Genomic DNA, 24,009 nt, shown 5'->3' with positions numbered 1-24,009 from the left:
AGCAAACCACTCACCTTCCACAAAGCAGTGACAGATTTCTCAGCTCCCACTTGGTCCCAGGTCTGGTCCTAATCAAAAGCTACTCAGCCCTTTAACTGAACAACAATAGACATTAGTGGGCGGCACGGTGGCACAGTGGTTCGCACTGCTGCCTCACAGCGCCAGAGATCCGGGTTCAATTCCCGCCTCAGGCGACTCTCTGTGTGGAGTTTGCACATTCTCCCCGTGTCTGTGTGGGTTTCCTCCGGGTGCTCCAGTTTCCTCCCACACTCCAAAGATGTGCAGTTCAGGTGAATTGGCCATGCTAAATTGCCCATAGGGGTAGATGTAGGGGTATGGGTGGGTTGCGCTTCGGCGGGGCGGTGTGGACTTGTTGGGCCGAAGGGCCTGTTTCCACACTGTAAGTAATCTAATCTAAAATTTCCTCGAGAAGACAGATGCACCTTGTGGGATGCAGAATGCTACCACTATTCCTGTTTCTGGGGTTGTGTCTGTGGGTCATTGACAGTGGTAAAGAAGCAGCCACTAGTGAGTCTTAAGAAGAAGAGGTGCTTATTTGAATGGAATTGCATCTTACTCCAGCTGGCAATAAACTACATTTTGTTTAGACAGAAGGGGGAGGTGATAGTATAGTGGTAATGTCTTTGATTTAGTAATCACCACCTTACATTAATGAACAGGGGATGTAGATTTGAATCCAACCGTGCAGATGGTGAAATTTGAATTCAATGGAATCGCATACTAAAATCGAACTTAATGATAACAATGCCAATTGTTTCAAAAACCCATCTGCTTCACCATTGACCTTTAGGGAAGGAAATCATGCCACATGATCACCAGGCAATGACCATCACTAACAAGAAAGAACATGCCCATCAGTTTTGAAACCCATGTTCCATGAACAGTAGACACAAAAAGGTAAAAATTAAAGAGTTGGTTAGGTATTGTTGCAGAGACAACTGTCAGACTTAGATGTCCCCTTTGAGATCCAGATCTAATCTGCAGATTTTCCCACCAAAGATTACATGGCATCGTCAAATTAGGTGGAGCTTAATGTAGTCTCCAACATTAACCCTTTCAGACCATTAGCTTTTCTAACATCCACTCTGGTGTGAGCCAGTTTATAAAATCATGAGGGGCAGGGATAGGGTGAATAGCGAAGTCTTTTCCCCAGGGTACGGGAGTCCAAAACTAGAGTGGGCATAGGTGTAAGGTGAGAGAGGAAAGATTTAAAAGAGTCCTATGGGGCAACGTTTTCACACAGAGGGTGGTGCAAGTTTGGAACAAGCTGCCAAAGAAATGGTGGAGCCTGGTATAGTTATAACATTTAATAGGCAACTGGATTGTGAAATGAATAGGCAGAGTTTAGAGGGATATGGGCCAAATTGCTGGCAAAATGGGACTAGATTCATTTAGAATATCTGGTCTGCATGGACAAGTTGGACCAAATGGCCTTATTCTGTGCTGTACGTCTCTATGACTCTCTGACTCACTGAGGAGGCAAAGGATGTTGCTTAACTTACCCAGAAGGAACCGCAGATCATTGAAATACACTGGCCACAAGCCAGAAATAACAGATTGGGGTAGGCTGGCGGTGGGGCAAAAGGTTCAGCAACAAGGGCAGAATGGTGGCATTCTGTAAGCCCCCCCACCTCACTTCCCACTGAGTGCCTGTGAATGAGAGGCCATCCCCTCCCCACTCCATTCCTCCATCAGTAACCCACAAGCAACGCCGATCAGATTTACTTTTCGGGTTTCCCAGATGGCCAGTCCCACACTGCCACTGGGTGAAAACCAGTAGGAGGTAAGATGAGGCCCTTAGGAGGGTACTCATCGCCTCAGAACTAATGGGGCAGTGTCGGGACGGTGGGCAAGTCCCCACCAGCCTCCATCTCCCCTGATGAAATGTCCCAGCACTAACAATCTCATCGTGGGGGCAGCGGGATTCCACAACTGCCAGAGTTGAGCCTCCAGTTTATTACTGAAGGACACTATTCTGTCAGAGCTGCTGTTTTAGGATGAGATGTTAAATTGAGGCTCCACCTGCCCTCACTCATGTTGAGGTAAAAGATGCCACAGCACTCTTATGCCACAGAGCAGGGGAGTTATCCTACTGTCCTGATCAATTTGTCATCGCTATCATCAAAACAGGTTATTTGATTATTATCACATTGTTGTTTATGGGAGCTTGCGGTGCACCAAGGCTGCTACAAGTGACTACACTTCCAAAGTGCTTCATTGTATACTTAAGAGGGAAATCGGGAGGGCAAAAAGGGGACATGAGATAGCTTTGGCAAATAGAATTAAGGAGAATCCAAAGGGTTTTTACAAATACATTAAGGACAAAAGGGTAACGAGGGAGAGAATAGGCCCCCTCAAAAATCAGCAAGGCGACCTTTGTGTGGAGCCACAGAAATTGGGGGAAATACTAAATGAATATTTTGCATCAGTATTTACTGTGGAAAAGGACATGGAAAATATAGACTGTAGGGAAATAGATGGTGACGACTCGCAAAATGTCCAGATTGCAGAGGAGGAAGTGCTGGATGAATTGAAACTGGTAAAGGTGGATAAATCCCCAGGACCTGATCAGGTGTACCCAAGAACTCTGTGGGAAGCTAGAGAAGTGATTGCTGGGCCTCTTGCTGAGATATTTGTAACATCGATAGTCACAGGTGAGGTGCCAGAAGACTGGAGATTGGCAAACGTGGTGCCGCTGTTTAAGAAGAGCAGTAAAGACCAGCCAGGGAACTATAGACCGGTGAGCCTGACGTCAGTGGTGGGCAAGTTGTTGGAGGGAATCCTGAGGGACAGGATGTACATGTATTTGGAAAGGCAAGGACTGATTCGGGATAGTCAACATGGCTTTGTGTGTGGGAAATTATGTCTCACAAACTTGATTGAGGTTTTTGAAGAAGTAACAAAGAGGATTGATGAGGGCAGAGCAGTAGATGTGATCTATATGGACTTCAGTAAGGCATTCGACAAGGTTCAGCATGGGAGATTGATTAGCGAGGTTAGATCTCATGGAATACAGGGAGAACTAGCCATTTGGATACAGAACTGGCTCAAAGGTAGAAGACAGAGGGTGGTGGTGGAGGGCTGTTTTCAGACTGGAGGCCTGTGACCAGTGGAGTGCCACAAGGATCGGTGCTGGGTCCTCTACTTTTTGTCATTTACATAAATGATTTGGATGTGAGCATAAGAGGTACAGTTTGTAAGTTTGCAGATGACACCAAAATTGGAGGTGTAGTGGACAGCAAAGAGGGTTACCTCAGATTACAACAGGATCTGGACCAGATGGGCCAATGGGCTGAGAAGTGGCAAATGGAGTTTAATTCAGATAAATGCGAGGTGCTGCATTTTGGGAAAGCAAGTCTTAACAGGACTTATACACTTAATGGTAAAGTCCTAGGGAGTGTTCTGAACAAAGAGACCTTGGAGAGTGCAGTTTCATAGCTCCTTGAAAGTGGAGTCGCAGGTAGATAGGATAGTGAAGAAGGTGTTTGGTATGCTTTCCTTTATTGGTCAGAGTATTGAGTACAGGAGTTGGGAGGTCATGTTCTGGCTGTACAGGACATTGGTTTGGCCACTGTTGGAATATTGCATGCAATTCTGGTCTCCTTCCTATCGGAAAGATATTATGAAACTTGAAAGGGTTCAGAAAAGATTTACAAGGATGCTGCCAGGGTTGGAGGATTTGAGCTACAGGGAGAGGCTGAACAGGCTGGGGCTGTTTTCCCTGGAACGTAGGAGGCTGAGGGGTGACCTTATAGAGGTTTACAAAATTATGAGGGGCATGGATAGGATAAATAGACAAAGTCTTTTCCCGGGGGTCAGGGAGTCCCGAACTGGAGGGCATAGGTTTAGGGTGAGAGGGGAAAGATATAAAAGAGAGCTAAGGGGCAACTTTTTCACACAGAGGGTGGTGTGTGTATGGAATGAGCTGCCAGAGGAAGTGGTGGAGGCTGGTACAATTGCAACATTTAAGTGGCATCTGGATGGGTATATGAATAGGAAGGGTTTGGAGGGATATGGGCCGGGTGCTGGCAGGTGGGACTAGATTGGGTTGGGATATCTGGTCAGCATGGACAGGTTGGACCGAAGGGTCTATTTCCATACTGTACATCTCTATGACTCTATTAGCTGTGATGCCCTTTGAGACATCCTAAGGCTGTGTTTCTCAAAAGATTGTCCCTTAAAGCACAAACATTTTTATTTGCACAAACAATCTCTCAATATTCTCAGTGGCTCTGACTCCAGTTCCAGACTGGAAGAACGCATTGTCTGGTTCCCCATTACCTCCACCTCATTAATTATTTGTGATTCAACTATTTGTTTCTCAGCCCCTATCCCAGATCTCTTAACATTGCGCGACCACACAAAGTTCTGATGTGCCCTTGGCCTGAGAGTCTCAATCAAAGAACTCAAATTGTTCTCATTTTTCGGCTGTTGTGACTATGAGTGTGCGTGCAAGGACTTTCCATCAATAGGAAACGATGCGATATCCTGTCATTGTTAGTTTGCTCGCTTTCTATAAATCCATCAATATTTAATCTCGGCACAACTCAGTTCGCTGCGAAGCTGATTAAATTCACTTGTTGCGTCAATTGTGAAAACCAGAAAAAAACAGGATGCGCTCTTTGCCAGATCAGATCTGTAAACATTGCTATTAAATGCTTAATGGCCCAATCCTAGCCTCGATCTTCACCAGATGAATACTTCACATTTGCCATTTGTTTACCGTGTATTTAGTGTGCCTGCTTCCTTCCCGGGTCTCTCCACTGTTTCAAACAGTGTACCATTCCCATACGTTCTTATAGCACTGAAACTGCCCTCCTTACCTGGTCTGACCTACAGCTAATGCGAGACCAGCAACAGTGCATTTGACTCTTAACTGCCCTCTGAAAAGATGAGAAGCTGCTCAGCTCAGGGACAGTTTGGAACAGGCAACAGGCAACCTTGCAAGCAATGCCCACATCCCATATGTCGGTTAGCTCAGTTAGCTGGGCAGTTGGTTTGCAACGTAGAGTGATGCCAACAGTATGGGCCCAGTTCCTGCGCTGTCTATGGTCACCTTGAAGAGCTCCTTCTCAACCTCTTTGCTACCTGAGGCATGGTAACCCTCAGGTTAATCCACTACCAGCTGTCTCTCTCTCTCTCTCTCTCTGATGAGAGAGTAGGACAATGGTGACTTTACCCTTTTATACAATCTCTCTTCATAAGATAATCCCCGCATACCCGGGATCATCCTAGTGAACCTTTTTTGGTCTGCCTCCAATGCTGGTATATCTTTCCTTCGAGAAGGGCCTCAAAATGGTTTAAAGTATTCTATCCGCTGTCTGACTAGTGCCTTGTACAGTTTTAACTGGACCTCCCTTATCATTCTCCATCTGCCCTGACCGGGAGAGTGATAACAAGGTAGGGATTTCAGTCATTGGTATTGCCTCTAATCGATGCCCCCATCTCCTCTGCCTGTTCCTGCCTTGAGCACACTCATCCTAGCCCCAACCTTTACACGGTCAGCCCTCTATAGCCCTGTGTCCCAGTTATTGGCTCCTGATGTACCCAATGTCACAGGTCCTAGCTTCCTTTGGTTCCAGTAATCAGTCAGAATAAAACCTTGCATTTCTATAGCGCCTTTCGCTATTTCAAGCCACCTGAAAGTGCTGAATAGCCAATGAAGCACTTTTGGAAGTGTAGCTGCTGTTATACTGCATGAAAAATTGTAACCTCTGCAGTCAGAGGCTCTTTGCCAACAAGCTGAGTTTATCCTTAAGGTAAGTCTTGTTTACATCCACGGTGTGTTGAGAATGCAGAACTCACTAACATAGGAAGAGGTCAAGGTAAATAGCATCGATCCCTTTAAGGGAAAGTTAGGACAACACATGGGGGAGAAAGGAATAAAAGGATTTAGTGAGAGGCTGAGATGAAGAGGAGATTGAGGTAGGTTCACGTGGAGAATAAAACTCCAACTCAGACCAGCTGGGAGTGCTTTAAATTCCCTGTAATTGATAAAACACAAAGGAATATGATTATTGATTTTATTGTTCGCATTTACAGTTGTTTAATGTTGTTGAAATTGCTAATCCAAAATGTGTGCAAAGTCGTAGCAAACAAGGCTGCACTATCTCACCAGTGACGTAAGGCAGTATTATACTCAACCTTAATCCAGAGGTGAGTTAAAGCTGTTAATCATGTTAAACACGCTCTATTTTATAATTGCAGGCAATTTTCCTGACAAGAAGGCATGGAATTACAGAACATCATTAATAAAACTTGAAAACTATGTTCGGTAATGAGAACATTTGAACTATTGGAATTGGTTTTACTGGGCCAGCACTTTCTGAATGTAGGTTCATAGCAAGCATTGGAGAATCAGTCTGGTGTCATTGAGAGGTGAAGCCTCCCACCAAACCTACAGCTCCCAGATGTAGGTCCAGGAATATCTGCTCACCACGGCCATGATTTGATACAAAACTGGGAGGAGGGGCATGTGAGGATGTCAGAATCTGCCTGCAACAGGATGACAGGCAAGTAGTGAATAGAATCAAAAGCGAGAATGCTGGAGAAACTTCAGCAGGTCTGGCAGCACCTGTCGAAAGAGGAACAGAATTAACTTATTGTGACCAATATGACTCAAGCTATCCTAGATCTGATCCAGTGTCATGAGACAGGAATAATTAATGATCTCGTGGTGAGGAATCCTCTCAGAAGGAGCGATCACAGTGAATTTAAAATACAATGGAGGGTGAGAAGGTCAAATCCAATAGCTGTGTCTTGTGCGTAAACAGAGGAGACTACAATGGGATGAGGGAGGAATTGGCTACGGTAAACTGGAAGCAAACATTATATGGTGGGACAATTGAGGAACAGTGGAGGACTTTCAAAGCAATTTTTCAAAGTGCTCAGCAAAAGTATATATGAGTAAAGGGGAAGGACTGGAGGAAAAGTGATAATCAGCCCTGGATAACTAAGGAAATAAAGAAGGGTATCAAATTGAAAGCTAATGCAATATCCTACTAAATAGTAAGATATACAAATCTCCAAAGGTCAACAGAAAACCACCAAAAAAAGCTATAAAGAAGGGTAAGATTAGATTATGAGAACCATCTAGCTCAAATAGCAAATGTTTTGACAAATACATAAAATGAAAAAGAGTGGCTAAGGTAAACACTGGTCCTTTAGCGGATGAAAAAACAAACTTAATAATGGGAAATGAGGAAATGGCCGAAGAGTTCAACAGATATTTTGTGTCGGTCTTCACAGTGGAAAATATAAGTAATATTCCAGTAATTGCTGACAAGGAGGCAATGGCAGGTGAGGACTGAGAAAGGATCCTTTTCTCTAAAGAGGTAGTTTTGGACAAACTAATGGGGCTAAAGGTAGACAAATCTCCTGGCCCTGATGGAATGCATCCCAGGGTACTAAAAGAGATAGTGGGGGATATTCAGTGGAGTCTGAGACAGTTCCGGTAGATTGGAAAACAGCAAACGTGACATAATTGTTTAAAAAAGGAGGTACATGAAAGACAGGTAACTATAGACCAGTTAGCTTAACCTCTGTAATGGGGAAAATGCTTGAATCTATCATCAAGGAAGAAATAGCGAGACATATTTAGCTAAGGTAGATGAGCAAACACTGTCACCATGACAATATGAGGACTGAGAGATGGACAGTTTTAAAGTTTTGTGCAAAATGATGGGGACAGAACGTAAGGACGAACCTCTTACAGAGCAACTTAATCTCTTTGAACACACTGCCTGTGGAAGGAGTGATGATAAAAAATTGGTTGGATACTTGAAGGAAATAAAATTGACTGAAGGGACTAAATAGGGGAATGGGACCAACTGGATTGCTTTGAGGATAGCTGACATGGTGGAGAGGTCTAGTAAATGAATATAAAATCATGAGGGACATGGATAGGATAAATAGACAAGGTCTTTTCCTGGGGTGGGGGAGTCCAGAATGAGAGAGCATAGGTTTAGGGTGGGAGGGTAAAGATATAAATGGGACCTAAGGGGCAACTTTTTCATGCAGAGGGTGGTGCATGTATGGAATGAGCTGCCAGAGGAAGTGGTGGAGGTTAGTACAATTACAGCACTTAAAAGACACCTGGATGGGATAAACAGGAAGGGTTCAGAGGGATATGGGCCAAGTGCTGGCAAATGGGATTAGGTTGGGATATCTGGTCGGCCTGGACGAGTTGGACTGAAGGGTCTGTTTCCATGCTGTACATCTCTATGACCCTCTGATAATGAGAGCTTGGTACCCACTTTAATCAGTCCAAAGTGAGAAGTGGATGATGTAACAGAGGTTGAAGTAGTTGGTTTTGCTACTGCTGTGAAACACCTTATTTTGAAGTTGTAATAAAAGCAAGCTGTCGTCATACACCCTTCTTGAAATGGTCATCAGGTGCCATTCACTGCCCACACTCACACCAGCAAAGCAGGCGCAAAATATTTGAGTGGGCCTATTTCTGGAAAGATGATGAGGTGAGCTATTCACTGCAGATCAATAAACTTGGTCAAAAGGGGACAATTGAGCGATGGGAGGGAAATTGAGCTCAAATGTTAGATCTTCACTGATTGTCCCTTTCAGTTTGTCCCTTTGCAGTAGCCAGTTTGCTGGAGGCCTGGCCCATTTGTGTCTTAAATTACAACAACCTCTAGTCCACGGCCTGTAACTTAATTAGTCTAAACATTGGCACTCAATACTTAAAATTACAGAATGAAAATGCCCTCAAATTCTGCTCTGCTCAATGAAGATACATTTTAACAAAAAATTAACACATTTTGGAAATGATAAATGGAAATTAATGACTGGGGTTTTTTTGCTCCAAAAATAGCATTTGCCTTATAAAAAGCAAACATGCATTGTTTCAGAATGGCATTTTGACGTCTAATGTTCAGACTGTTAAATTATATCGGCTGATCGCTTGATGGATCGGTACAACAGAATCGTGAAGATTATCCCGAAAACCTGAAAGAAAACAAACAGACATCAGCAACTGGCAGGAGAATGGAATCAAAAGCTTGAATTGAACCATCTCAGGATATCCCTTACCGTAATGAGGGCAATACCAAAGGCAATTGCTGCAAAAATATGCAGCTTGGAGTTGATGATATGTTCAATACGCTCTAGGCAGTCCTGGATCAAAATATCAAAGTAAGAGTTAGCTCTTGTATTGTTTCTGAATTTCATCACTTTAATAGATCATTTGGGAGTAAGGCCTCGTTTTACTAGCACTATTCCTAGCTCTCAGTTGAAAGGCTCACGACACATTCCCAGCCAGCTGGAGATGAGGATTCTGGTCTTTAAATACTGCATTAGCCATTAACAGGTCACTGAAATCCAATAGCAGCAGAGTGGAAAAACTCATCCCCAGCAACAACTGGTCAAATCTCTAACCCAGCCGTGGTCAGGCTAATGACCTAGGCGAAAGTGAGGACTGCAGATGCTGGAGATCAGAGTCAAGATTAGAGTGGTGCTGGAAAAGCACAGCAGGTCAGGCAGTATCCGAGAAGCAGGAGAATCGACGTTTCAGATAGGGAGCTCTTCATCAGCAATGAGGGCTTCCTCAATCCTGATGAAGGGCTCCCTATCCGAAACGCCGATTCTCCTGCTTCTCGGATGCTGCCTGACCTGCTGTGCTTTTCCAGCACCATTCTAATCTTGACTCTGATCTCCAGCATCTGCAGTCCTCACTTTCGCCTAGTTGATTTTAACCTTACTGCGAATCCACTTGCAAAACTGCCTACCTTGGAGATGTTCTCCTCCTCTCTCTACCCTCATTCCCAAAGAAGGGCTCCTGGCTGAAACATCGATCTTCCTGCTCCTCAGATGCTGCCTGACCTGCTGTGCTTTTCCAGCACCACTCTAATGCAGGCTAATGACCTGCCTATATTAAGAATGTCTTTTTTTATACAGAGAGCTGAGAGTATGGTCTCCTGGATTGTAAAGGAAATAGGGTGATACAGGAATATTGTCCTTTCATCCCCACAGGAGACCCAGACTGAGATGGTGAAATGACAGAATTTTTTATCCAGTGTTTTTGATTACCGAAGTATTTCTCCAGCGTTGTCCCTGTTGTAGGAAATGTGACAGCTGGTTTCCACAAACAGCATGTGGTGACCAGGCTTTGTGTTAAATGATGAGGGATAAACATTGGCCAGGACTTGAGGGGGAACTCCCCTTAACTTTCTGCATAATAGTGGAATACATCCACCTGAGAGAGAAGATGAAGCCTTGATTTACTGTCTTGGCCAAAAGGTGCCAGCAGCTCTCGGTCAGTACTGTAGTGAACTTGTCAGCCTAGCCTTTTACAGTCAAACTCTGAGGGCAGATATCACTGATGCCCTGGGCAATAACTATTCCTCATCAACACAACCAAAAACTGCTGATGTGCTAATTATCTCACTGCAGTTCATGAGAGCTGTTGTTCATAAATTAGGTGCTCTGTTTCCCACTTGACAGTGGTTATTTAAATTCTAACAGTACTGTATTGACTGTAAAATCCATTGGGATGTCTTGAGGTCACAGTATCTTTTTCTGACCCAATACCCAATAATCTCAGTTCCACATTTGGCTGTAATTTATTATCCAGGGTCACGTCACACAATTGCCTGGAATAATGTCCAGAAATCTGCTTCCATATCTTCAGAGACATTCACAATTGCAACTCCAGTTCATTTGAGAGCAATTATCAGGCAACTTTATGATTCCACCAACATGGTCATTGTTGTTTTAATAAAGCTAGGGCCAGTTTTTAACTTCCCCTCCTTATAGAAATATCACAATCAGATTCAGCATGCTTTTGAAAGCTGAAGGCTAGAAACTACACTCATGTTTAAACTAGCAAACATTTCATAACTATTGGCCACTATTTACACAGACATGGGCCAGCAGGATTCCATGAGAACATTCGTTCCTCTGCTCCCAGTTCCATGTGATCTGATACCATCTGACATTAGTGATGATACAGTCTAATTATTATCCACCACCACCCCCACCCTCATCCAAAGGCATTCATCTCCATCACTGTTCCCAGGAATTGAAAGACCTATTTCCTCCTTGGAACACAATCAGACTACAGTCTGGGATATCAGCTTTTTGCAACAGCTGGAACCCAGGCTGTGACACTGATGATGACTTGAAAGCAAAGGCAGTGAAAACTGATCAAACAAGGATTGACACAAAAGATATCACCAGGACCTGAACATTTCTATTCATTAAGGAACAATGCTGATCAGGAAAAACATGCAGAGATGGTAAGGAAATTGCTATCTTTATGTGAGCTGGCCTATAGGCATGGTGGTTCAGTGGTTAGCAATGCTGCCTCACAGCACTAGGGACTTGGGTTCAATCCCAGACTCGGGTTCAATCCCTGCCTTGGGTGACTGTCTGTGTGAAGTTTACATATTCTCCCTATGTCCATGTGGGGTACTCTGGTTTCCTCTCACAGCCCAAAGATGTACAGATCAGGTGAATTGGGCTATGCTAAATTGCCCATAGTTAAAGGTGCATTAGTCAGGGAAGAGGAATTACTCTTCAGAGGGTCAGTATGGATATGTTGGGTGAAGGGCCTGTTTCCATACTGTAAGGAATTTAATTTTTAAAAACTCCAAACCCACAGTAATGTGGTTGACTCTTAACTGCCCTCTGAGATACCCTCCCTATAGGTCTCCAACTCTCTTTCTTTAAGACATTACTTAAAACCATTTCTTGACTAAGCTTGCCACCATCTTTCCTATTAACATTCTTCCATGACTTAGTATCATACTTTGTTTTATAATGCTCCTCTGAAGGTTCCATTACCTTAAAGGCGGAATATAAATATAAGTTGGTGTATTGTGTTCTTCCCTTTAAATTTTTGTCCACTCTTCAGTGTACATTAGCCAAAGCTGTTAGCAAGCAATATGTTTCCAGGGTTATTAAAATAGCCATCAATTTCAGCAAAGACTCCATTAAGGATTAAACCTTACCTTATATTTGGAAGAATCACATCCTTTTATTTGGCCTGATTTAGATTTGTAACCACAGCAGTCCAACTGAAGCCCAAACACATTTGTATTAGTCAGTATTGAACATTTATACCATACATCAAAGAGAATTCCACGTCTACACTTGGCAAAGTTAATGTCACATTGGTATTGATGCTTCAATACATTGTCCCAATGTCATTGGGAGTTACCCCAGCTCAGAATGTGAGCTATTGAGTCAGAAAATTCTGTGTTAACTTGAAATACGTGACAACAGACTAGACTTCCCAGTTGGAGCTGCTGTCAGGAACTAACAGATTGCCGCTGGGAATTCTTTGAGAATTGGCCAGGTTGAGGAATGTACTAAATATATAGCATGGTGCAATTTGTGACATATCCTCCCCACTCCTTGTTCTACTTTCCACTCAGATGTTAACGTTATGATCTATTCTTTTTTCATTCCTGGGGCATGGTGTCACTTGCAAAGCCAGAAGCCATTATTAACCCTCTGAATTATACTGGAACAATAATGGTGGAACTTCCGATACAACCATGAACATTTGTGGCTCCATCTTCTAAGGAAAGATATACTGACATTGGGGGCAGTCCAGAGAAGGTTCACAAGGTGGATTCCAGGTATGGACGGACTGTCTTATGAGGAATGCATGAATAAGTTTGGCTTGTACCCATTTGAGTTGCCAAAAAATGAGAGATGATCTTGTTGAAACATACAGGATTCTTAGGGAGCTTGACAGAGTAGATGTGGAGAAGTTATTTGCCTTCAAAGGAAGAATCGAGGACCACAGGGCATAATTTCAGAGTAAGGAATTGCCCGTGTAAAACTGACTTGAGGAGGAATGTCTTCTCTCAGAGGGTTGGGAATCTGTGGAATTCCTTAGTACAGAGGAGTGTGGATACTGTATCATTAAGTGTATTCATGGCTGAGATATTCAGGTACAGTCAGTTCTGCTATAATGCAGTAGTTCCATCCTCATGCAACCCGTTTTGTAAGAAAATCGTGTAATAGCAGTACCATTTAAACTAATGGGTCCAGAATCGCATTATAACCAATACAGGCTTTAAAAGTTCACACTACAGAAACAGTATCCCCAGTTCATCAATCGTATTATAGAGAATTTGCATTAAGGAAACATGCATTATAGCAGAACAACCTGTATTTAATTAGTGAGGGAATCAATGGAGATGGGGAAGAGGTGGAAACATTAAGTTGAGGATGATCAGTTTAGCTGTGATCTCACTGTATGATGGAACAGACTCAATGGGCCAAACGGCCTGCCTCTGCTTGTACAACTGATGGGCTTATAATTGTACAGCTTGTCAAGACCCTTAAACGGGCAGTGAATGATGAAACACATTGGTGTAAGTCTGGATCAAGACAAAAGATAAAATTGTAGAATCTTTCACCAAAACAAAACAGTATTCGGTTCATCACTTCTGTGTTGGCTCTTTTGAGTGTAATTTAAAGAGGATTATTAAAATATGGAAACAAATACTGAAAATTGACCCGAAATGGACAGGAACTTTCAAAAGGATTTACAGTAAGCTCCTGTTTTTCCAGCACGTATGGGGAATGGGACAGGGCATAGAGTGAGAAATCATCACTGGGTTCTGGAAACTCTAGCAGTGTTTTAATCAGGGTCACCAACTAGCTGTGACTGTAATGGTACCTGTGTGAGGGAAAGGGCTGTTGGGGGGAGGGGGGGGGGGGGGTGGGGGGGGAATGAGGAGCAGTGTTGCTAGTGCCCCATACAATGAGATGCTGATTTTAGAAAATAGTCAACCTACGGTTTTGTGCAGAGCATTGATCATGCATTTGAAGTCTACATCATCTTGTTTGCCCAGATCGATGGTGCCAGCGTAAGCATCCTGCAACTGCTCAATGACCTGGAAAGGATCGAGGGAAGATCATTTTAGTTACCTCATCTGTTGGAGCAAAGACTACTCTTTGAACCAGACGTTCCGGGGAATAACAATCACATGCAGATTACTGCTTCACTCCTCATTTTCTAGGTACAAGAAAGCTCCACATTTCCAATAGGAGATCCCATAGGATTCCTTCAGCAAGGTGGAACTGAACTTCCAATCAGGCAGCTCCCTCACAGTGCACGACAGTGAGGAGAAGTCAAACCATGCCTCTTTTTTCTCACAGCAGTCAGTTGCCATGTTCTGTGAAGGTGCAGTATCACAGACAGCGACCGAGCAAAGGGAAGGTAACTCTGAGGTTAAGGTACCAGACGGTTAGGATGCCAAGTGGGTAAGGCACCGGCTGGGGATAAAAAGTTCCAGGTAAGTGGGGTGTCTAGTGGGTAAGGTGCCAGGGTGAGGAGGAGAGTTGAGAGCAGATCACAGTGGGCAGGAGACATTAGGACAGGTGATGTCCGATTTTGGGGGGAGCAAGGGATATTGGGTCCTGGTAGAGCAAGGGGAATGTTGTATTCTGATGGAGTGGGGCTGTTGGCTTCTGTGCCAGGTCACGGAGTGGGAGGAGAGGACACCAATAGATCCTGTGGGATGTGATTGATCTGGCAGCATGGGAGATGGTATTGGGGCCTGGGACGATGGGGATGGAATTACTTCCTGGGATGCAGAGGAGTTGGGTGACTGACCAGGTTCTGGAGTGTTGTTAGGATCTTGGAAAAGTGTAGTCGGGAGGGAAGGAATGTGAGGTAGTTGTGGGGGAGTTGGAGGGAATCAGTTGAAATAGCTATTCCAGTGTTACAGTAGATTTTCAATAGCCTAACTTTTTTCCGAGTAACTACTTACTTAACTCATCCTGGTATTAATATTGATTTGGTTCTAAAAACAAATTGCAGATTATAGTGGGTGGCATGGTGACACAGTGGTTAGCACTGCTGCCTCACAGTACCAGAGACTTGGATTCAGTTCCCACCTCAGGCGACTGACTGTGTGGAGTTTGCACGTTCTCCCCGTGTCTATGTGGGTTTCTTCCGTGTGCTCCAGTTTCCTCCCACAGTCCAAAAATGTGCAGGTCAGGTGAATTGGCCATGCTAAATTACCATAGTATTAGGTGAAGGGGTAAATGTAGGGGAACGGGTCTGGGTGGGTTGTGGGTTGGTGTGGACTTGTTGGGCCGAAGGGCCTGTTTCCACACTGTAAGTAATCTAATCTACCATTAAACTGAAAGACCAGCAACCAAGACCTAGCCTCCACAAAAAACTTTATACCTCAGCCAACGCCACTAAAAACAGATTATCCACTTGTTTATCTGATTTCTATTAATTTAGGAATTAAGGTTCAGGCAAGGTATCTAGTTAGCTAACGACATTGTGGCCAACGCAAGGCAAAGGAAAAGTGGGATACGTAAGACACCCAGAGTCAGAGGAGTAGAGGTTTTGTAGGATTGAAGGACTGGAGGAGTTAACAGAGATGGATCAGGATGAGGCCAAGTGGGATGAGGGGATGGGAATTTTAAATTTGAGGTTTTGGGATAATTAAGCCCCAACATCAACAGGATAAAGAATAATGGGTGAGAAACTTTTACAAGTAGTTGCGAACTCCCATCACAAATCATAAGTTAACCTAAGATACCATTTGTAAATGTGTTTCACATTTCAATGAGTAGTTACGGCATCTTTAGATTGAATTATTAACAGCAATACATCAATCAAACGCCAGCATTTCATATATTATGTATACTGACACTCAGGGATGAGGATCCAAGAGCTTCGATTTTGGTAAGATTTTTAACAATTATCTGGGCAAAATGGATTCATTCCCAAGTAGCATAGACTTACAGCTAAAGAGCAAAATAGAAAATAAAATGTGCGGCCTCAAATACAAAAATAAACATACCGCATCTTTTTGTGCAAATGCCCAGATTGCAACGGTCATTTCAATCAGGAATAACATCACAATAAGTACAAGATACTGTAAGGAAAAGAGAATAGGTAGTGAGTTACAGGAGCATAACAAGCTGCCTAATTTCACCTCCTTAACTGTAATTAAGACACAGGTCCTGAAACTTTGTGGTTGCAACTTAAGAACAAAGGGAATCTAACCTCTGAAGCTAACTCTGTCTTTGGATAGGATCATGACTTAACTCATTCTACTTACATTTGTCTGTAACCCTAAATCCCTTTATCCAACAAAAATCTGTCATTTCCAGTTCAACAATTTTAAAACAGCCCCCAGCAATGATTTTTCTTTGTTCCAAATTTTCACTTGCCTTTGTTTGAGTCGTGTGCTCCCTGACATTATCTAAACAGCTAAGCTCCAACTGTCCAAGTCTGTGGCCCTTTAATTGGAACACCGCCCCCCCCCCCCTCCATTAGAAAAGGTAGTGTCAGTGAGCTCACAGCCCAGAGGCCCTGACTAATGTTATGGGGGTATGGGTTCAATTCCCAGCACAGAAGCCAATGGAATTAACTTTGTATGAAATAAAATCTGGAATTGAAAACTAATCTCAGCCATACAACCACGTAAAGACTGTCATTATAAAAAAGAAACACATGTTTCACTCATATCTTTTAATGAAGGAAATAGCCCATCCTTATCAGTCTGGCTTACATGTACCTTGAGATCCCCAGCAATATCGTTGACATAGGAACATGTGGAGACCATTTTGCCCCTTCTCCCTGTTAAGCCACTCAATAAGACCAAGGTTCAGAGAATCATAGAATCCCTACAGTGTGGAAACAGGCCCTTCGGCCCAATAAATCCACACCGACCCTTCGAAGAGTAACTCACCCAGAGCCATTCACCCTACCCTATTACAATTTCCACTGACTAAAGCACCTAAACTATACATACCTGAACACTACGGGCACTTTAACATGGCCGATTCACCAAATCTGCAAATCTTTGGACTGTGGGAGGAAACCGGAGCACCCGGAAGAAACCCAGGGAGAATGTGTAAACTCCACATAGGCATTTGCCTGAGGCTGGAATCTTATCCAGCTCCCTGGCGCTGTGAGGCTGCAGTGCTAACCACTGAGCCGCCGTGCCGCCCAATTGCTCTGATTACTTAGCATTTTCACTCACCCCATCCCCAAACACCTTGTCAAGAATTTATTGACCTATGCCTCAAAAGTATTCGAAAGTTCATTTGCTTGGCTGCTTAGACCAGTATAAATGAACCTCTAAAGTCGCCAAGCAAACCATTCAGTTCAAAGATCATTCGAAATGGCAATATGTGCTGGCCCAAATCACGTGAAAAATAAATAAAAGTAAGTAAATGAATTGCTTCTTTCAATCTTTAATCACATTAAGTATCTCAATTCAAACACTGTTTAATCATCAAACAAAAAAAAATGAAGAAAAAGCAGATGTTGGAAATCTGGAGAAATTCAGTAGGTCTGGCACAATCAATAGAGGGAGAGCAGAGTTATTGTTGCTGGTCCAGTTCTTCAGAACTGATTGTAAACAGGAGAAGGGAGTGTATATGCTGGAGATGGGGTGGGGCAAAGAGAAGGAATGAACAGTAAATGGAGATAGAGCCCAGGGAGCAAGAACAACAGTTGGGCAGACAAAGTCTGGATAATGGTGAGCTGGGGAGTAAGAAAAGCTGCCAAAGGAGGGCCATAGTGGGTGAAAATAGGTTGGCTGTGATGAAAGTCACCTCTACACTGGGGAGACAAAATGCAGACTGGGCGACTGCTTTGTGGAACATCCACGGCTGTCTACAAAAACAGCCCTGAACTTCCTGCTGCCTGCCACTTCAACACACCATCGTGTTTCCTGGCCAACATCTCTGTCTCGGGCTTGCTCCAGTGAATCTCCGATCACATTGGAAGAACAACACTTCATTTTCCACTCAGGGACCCTGCAGCCTTCAGGACTCAATATTGAGTTCAATACTTTTAGGGCCTGAGCACCTTTTCCCATGTTCTTACCCTAACCCCATACACCAGGCCTTGTCATCAAATACAACCCTTTTTTATCCAATAGTGGTCTCCCATTAGCAGCTTTTCTTTCTCCTCGGCTCACTATCATCCATTGCTTTGCCCAACTGTTGTCCTCTCTCTCCATCAGCAGCCCTTGTACAGCCAACACAAACAGGGGGATCGTGAACTATCAGTCAGGAAATTGCAAGTGGTCAGGGGTCCAGTCAGTCATTTCCAGGAGCTGCCCATCAAAGTTGGTCAGTGATCAGGGGTTAAAGGGTAGCCTCTAGGAGCAGCTTGGGATCACTGTCAGACGTTGGTGGGGTAGTCAAGGTGGGGAGGAGGGAGGGAGAGCATTCATGGACAGTGGGGGCAAGGTTAGTGACAGTAGAGGATGTTCAGGTATAGGAGGATAGGTGGCAGAAAAGAATCAGAGGTCCCGGTAGGCTATAGGAGGTGAGGTTGCTAGTAGTAATCACCACTATGCCCTCCACGTGGGCAAGATAGAGGAACAGGGTGTGCCTCATTAAGAGGTAATGCCAGGTTTCAGGGAGCAGGAAGAACATTTTGAGGAAGGTTTCAATGTAATGGGTCTCGGTATGGTTGGATGGTTTGGAATGCATTGTTGGGCTAGTGCAAGGTTGTAGAGACCATGCAGGCTTTTGGGGGAGGGGGATTGTATCTGGTAAAGAGAGGGGGCTGATGGTGGCCACCACAAACTGCATTCACTTCCACTTTGCATTCTCTCGAGAGAATGGCTGGTACAGTGCCCAGATTGTGAGAGGTGTCAGTTTGATGGTAAAAGTGCTCGATGAACATTCACAGGATGCTGAACATTGGAGTTTCAAATACACGAGGCAGCCATTTGCAAGTCCCAGCTCCATCGAATGTGTAATCAATTCAACACTCATTTACTGTGCTGTCTAGAGTGAAGGCCCTTAGGGGTCAGATGCTGCTCAGAGTTGATTAACAACATGTCGTTTATGCTGGGCATCTCAATAAAATGGGAGTTAGCAACAGTGATGCTGTCAAAGGCTGATGCTGGATGAAGGGGAACCATTGCAACTTCCAAGAGTCCTGTGTGAGCCTCACACCTTCGTTTCACTGTCTGTTATATCAGTGTAATGAAGGTCTGTGCTGAATGCATGAATGTTTGATGTGTGCCTGGCTGTGGCAAAGTGTTGGAGTGCTGTCTCAATGATGTTGACTGGTCACTTGGCCAGTGTGGCACCTTCGCCAAGCTGCTAAGCTTGAATGCGGGTGGATGTTGGAGACCTGTCATCTGGATGCAGCATGTCTTGTAGGGTGTGCCACTGATGACTGTCCTGAGGTCTAAGATGCTCCTTTGCTCTTTCTGGTCCCATGCTAAGTCCTGGGAATCACAGGCCACGTGGAGCAGATGATGGGCTGCTGACAATGTGATTCCACAGCTTGGACTGGTCTTGTGAGGGGCAGATAGACAGTCCAGTGCAGTCTGGATAGTCTGTGCTGCCACATCCTGGTGTGCTACACTCTGCACAATTGGAGCAAACAGCAAGGAGATGTTCTGGATGATGGTGAATGGGAGCAATTCTCTGAGGATACAGAGAGGAGGAAGTTCTCCTTGTTCATGAAGCTCAGCTGCCGGGACAAAGTTATAAATCACACAACACTAGGTTATAGTCCAACAGGTTTATTTGGAAGCACTAGCTTTCGTAGTGCAACTCCTTCATCAGGTGGTTGTGAAGCAGGACTACAAGACACAGAATCTATAGCAAAAGACTATGGTCTTATGGTCCTGCTCCACAACCACCTGATGAAGGAGCAGCACTCCAAACACTCGTGTTTTCAACTAAACCTGTTGGACTATAACCTGGTGTTGTGTGATTTTTAACTTTGTCCACCCCAGTCCAACACCGGCTCCTCTACATCACAGCTACATGGAGTGAGTGCTATCAGGCAGACAGGACCTGATTGACATCCAGTACCAATAGATGGGAATATGGAGCAGCAGCCAATGATTGATTGTGAATTAGTCTTCAGTCATGATGCCAAAATCTAGTTTGCATTGTGGGGGAAATTGCAGCTTCGCTTGGTTTCTTTCTGTTCCCTATTGCCTTCTGTAAATAAACGCTCGTGTTTGGAATTGTGCGATTGCTTGCTGTAATTGTTTTTCCCAGCTACACAATGACAAGATGCAGCGGGTATGGGGGATAGAACAGTGGTGATTCAGAGGGTGATCAGACAGGATGCAGCTACTGTGTGGCCTGGTAGTTAAGCCTCCATTTGAGTGAGAGAACATACTTGTACATGCAAGGGAGTATCAGCCGTGCCAGCTAAGTGCCATGAGCAGCTTGGCTTTGTGGCTGCTGTGCCAGGATGTTGCCAGTGAGGGACAGCAGCAGATTGCTGGCACTTGCTCAGATGCTTAGCGATGGGAAGTGCACATGAGAAACGGGTCTTTTGATAGATATTTCTCTGAGTGGCAAGTCATTCTGAGAAGGGCGTAAAATGGAACCAGAATCAGACATGGGAAATGACAGATGGGCATGATAGAAAACTAATGTTTGGTAAGATACGGCGAGAGAACTCATAGAGTCATAGAGATATACAGCACAGAAACAGACTCTTTAAAAAAAAGGGATTCTGGGTAATCCAAGATGGACGATGGGAAAAATTTCTGCCTGTACCAGCTGCTCCTTTTTTTGAGGTATTTTAGGTGTTGGAAGTGATTTCCTCGAATTCAAGGAACAGCAATTACTGTTTTATATGCTGTTGCATTGTTTGCAACTTTTTGAACTCATGATGAACATTGGGATCCATAGCTTGCCACAGCATGGTGTAGATTAGTAATTGAGTGAAACTGTTTATGTTAATGATATGATTATGTAACTGATATCAATACCACTAATACTCTATAAAGAGAGGACAGAATAATTGCACAGGCGAGTTGTAATGCTGAGATCAGTGTTACACATCCTTGCGTGTCAATAATAGTTATTTTTACTGGAACTCTCTGCATCAGGCAACAGTAAGGCAGAGACAGAGAATACTCAGAATGGAGACGGTCTAGACTAAGGGAACAGCGCCTCAATGGTAGAGAACTGAACCTGGATTCCCAAAATCAAAAGTGGGCTAGATCCCAGAAGGCCAGTTATAGGAAGGCTATTATCCAGCTGGAGGTGGTTCAGAAGAGATTTACCAGGATGTTGCCGAATATGGAAGGTTTGAGTTATAAAGAAAGACTGGATAGGCTGGGACTTTTTTCACCGGAGTGTAGGAGATTGAGAGGTGACCTAATTGAGCTTTATAAAATCTTGAGGGGTATAGATAGTGTCAATGGTAGGTATCCTTTCCCTCGGATGGAGGATTTCAAGGCTAAAGGGCACATTCTTAAGATGAGAGGAAAATGATTTAAAAGAGACATGGGGGCATTTTTGTTTTACACAAAGGGAAACGATGGACGTGGGCACAGTTACAATGCTTAAAAGACACTTAGAGTAAGTACATAAATAGGAAAGGTTTAGAGGGATATGGGTGCGGCAGGAAGGATTAGTTTAGTTTGGGATTATGTTTGACATGGACTGGTTGGGCCAAAGGCTCAGTTTCCATTCTGTATGACTCTAGAATTGACCAGCTTAGGGTTGCATGGAGACAGAGTAAAACACAAGTTAGCAGATCAAACCAGTTCAATACTGTTTAAAATGATTTGACACCATTTAAAAAAGGTTTGGCATTGTTTAAAACAAATTGGAATGGCCTGACATCATTTAACAGCTTGACAGACTTTTATGCAGTTTGATACAGTTCAAAATGGAGGAGCATAACTTGGCAGAGTTGCAAAAGAGAGTTTGGCAGAGTTTAACAAAGTCCAACAAGTTTGATCCGCTTTAACATAGTTTGGCAGCTCCTCTTCATTTTCGAGAGCGAGAGATGATGTTGTTTCACAGCTGTGTTTACTCTGTACAGAACACCATGAACTGGACTGTGGAGACAGTTTAAGATATTTTGCAGGACTTCAGAAGGTGCCCCTACTTTGAGCAAGACAACTCTACAATCCCTCCCAATGGTCCAGGTAGGTCCCTCCTCATTCTGGATTAGTGGTGCTGGAAGAGCACAGCAGTTCAGGCAGCATCCGAGGAGCAGTAAAATTGATGTTTCGGGCAAAAGCCCTTCATCAGGACTTTTGCCCTTCATTCGGGCAAAAGCCCTCCTCATTGACTACCTCAGCTGGCCAGACATTTGCAGAAAGGTAAGAACTACTTTTAATCACAACTGATGGCTATCTGTGAAGGTGGTAAGATTCTGCCTTGCGAGTGGATTCTATTTTAGAGCAGATCACACTTCTGTGAGATGATTCTATAAATGTCTTATGCAGTCAACATAGACAGCTGAACAGGAAGTGATATTCATTACAGTACAGTGCCCAATGAACCAATAGCAATGTTATAAATGAGAGACATATAGAATGGTGTAACAATTATAGCTCAGATACAGATCAGTTAGGAATAGAGCGTCAGAGATTTTTTTAACAGCACAGAAAGAGGGCTTTCAGTCAATCCTGTTCACACTAGTCATCAGAGGCTCATCCATTCATTTCTCAGCACTTGGCCTGTGGCCTTGTATGCTATGGTATTTCAAGTGTTCATCTAAACGTTCGAAGTATCCTGAAGACTCTGTCACCCCTAGAGGTACTGAGGTCCAGATACCCAAACCCACTGGATGAAAAAAGATTCCTCAAATCCCCTCTAAACCTTCTGCTCCTTACTTTAAAACTGAGCTCTCTGGTTATTGACCCCTCGACTAAAGAGAAATGTTTCTCCCTATCTATGCCTCAAGCCCATCCCCTCCTCAGGCCTCTTTGCTCTAAGGAACCGTAACCCAGCCTGCCAATCTGTCTTTATAGCAGAATCGCCCCAGGGAAACTCTTCTGCACTCTCTCAAACGCAACCACATCCTTCCTTTGGAGTGGCGACCAGAACTCCAGTTGTGGCCTACCTAATGTTACATACAGTTCTATCCAAATCTCCTTCAGGGCAGCTATCCCATATGCTTTCTTACCACTCAGTTGAGGTTTAAAAAAACAGAAAAGAAAAAAAAAATTAGAAATTAAGGGCTGCAAAATTGTACAAAATGACACAACAAAACCAAATCAAAACAATTTTACAATCTTACTTAAAAAAAAGGCATGTTATTTAAAATCAGTTGCAGATAATATTCCAATGGAAAGAATGAAAGTGAAAATTTATTAAATAATTAAATTGACAGTCCATATGGCCTGTCTCTTTAACCTCAATCTCTGTATCCACAGTCCCTATACATTCAGCTCATATACACATGGTCCATATCCACAAAATCCTAACACATTCCAAATCCACACAGTCCACATACACACATCCCATATCCACAGAGTCCGTATGCACACAGTCTATACTTGAATAATCCATATGCACTTAGTCCATGTTCACACAATTCATGTCCACACAGCCCATATACCAGACTACACATTCAACAGAAGAATGAAGTTTCAGTGAAGGCTTTCCATTACTCTTTATTAATAGACCTACACTAGTACTGACATTTTCAATTCCACATTCTGCACGTTAAGTATGGCTCAATGTACTTACAAACCAAAGTAAACACTTTGATTCCTTGGATACAGCAAAGTATCCTGTGAAACCTGAAAGCAGCAGCAAGCCGCCCGCTGCCCACATGACATAGATACCTGGAGGAAATAAATAGAAACTGTGATTATAAAATCATAAGGTACATGGTCTCTTCTTTAACACAGTCCAAAGATGTGCAGGTCAGGTGAATTGGCCATGCTAAATTGCCCGTAGTGTTAGGTAAGGGGTAGATGTAGGGGTATGGGTGGGTTGCGCTTCGGCGGGGCGGTGTGGACTTGTTGGGCCGAAGGGCCTGTTTCCACACTGTAAGTAATCTAATCTACATTTGATTCTTGCCCCAGTCCCTTACCTCCTCTTTCTCCTTCAGTCCCTCATTGTCTTCCAAGGACCGAACCACTTGTTCAAGTTTCAGCGCATTTCATGTCACTGAAACGGCTCCACAGTACATCATCTAGTTTAGGTCGTGTTCCTCCCAAATTGCTCAATATTGCAGCAAAACAAAATCATTCCTTGCTCTGCCTCCAGTTACCCAGTTTGGGGCTGCCCTTGTATCAGTCA

At 43.7% G+C, this 24,009-nt stretch overlaps 1 protein-coding gene across 2 annotated transcripts in view; it reads right to left on the bottom strand.

The window, feature by feature from the left end:
- Positions 1–6,030: 6,030 nt before the first annotated feature.
- LOC140457925 (CD9 antigen-like) overlaps positions 6,031–24,009 on the bottom strand; it is a 108,209-nt gene continuing 90,230 nt past the window's right edge. Inside the window, exons 3-8 of one of the 2 annotated variants that reach the window (XM_072551736.1) lie at positions 23,452–23,549; positions 15,816–15,890; positions 13,788–13,886; positions 11,985–12,050; positions 9,067–9,150; positions 6,031–8,982 (exon numbers count right to left, since the gene is read on the bottom strand). In XM_072551736.1, coding sequence (XP_072407837.1) covers positions 8,917–8,982; positions 9,067–9,150; positions 11,985–12,050; positions 13,788–13,886; positions 15,816–15,890; positions 23,452–23,549 — 488 coding nt within the window. In that variant the 3' untranslated portion in view covers positions 6,031–8,916. The remainder of the gene's footprint in view (positions 8,983–9,066; positions 9,151–11,984; positions 12,051–13,787; positions 13,887–15,815; positions 15,891–23,451; positions 23,550–24,009) is intronic. The other variant, XM_072551737.1, reaches the window with a different exon arrangement.

This window comes from Chiloscyllium punctatum, chromosome 32 (assembly GCF_047496795.1).
Source record: "Chiloscyllium punctatum isolate Juve2018m chromosome 32, sChiPun1.3, whole genome shotgun sequence".
In the NCBI taxonomy this organism is placed as follows: Eukaryota; Metazoa; Chordata; class Chondrichthyes; order Orectolobiformes; family Hemiscylliidae; genus Chiloscyllium; species Chiloscyllium punctatum.
This window is presented reverse-complemented; position numbering and strand designations above follow the sequence as displayed.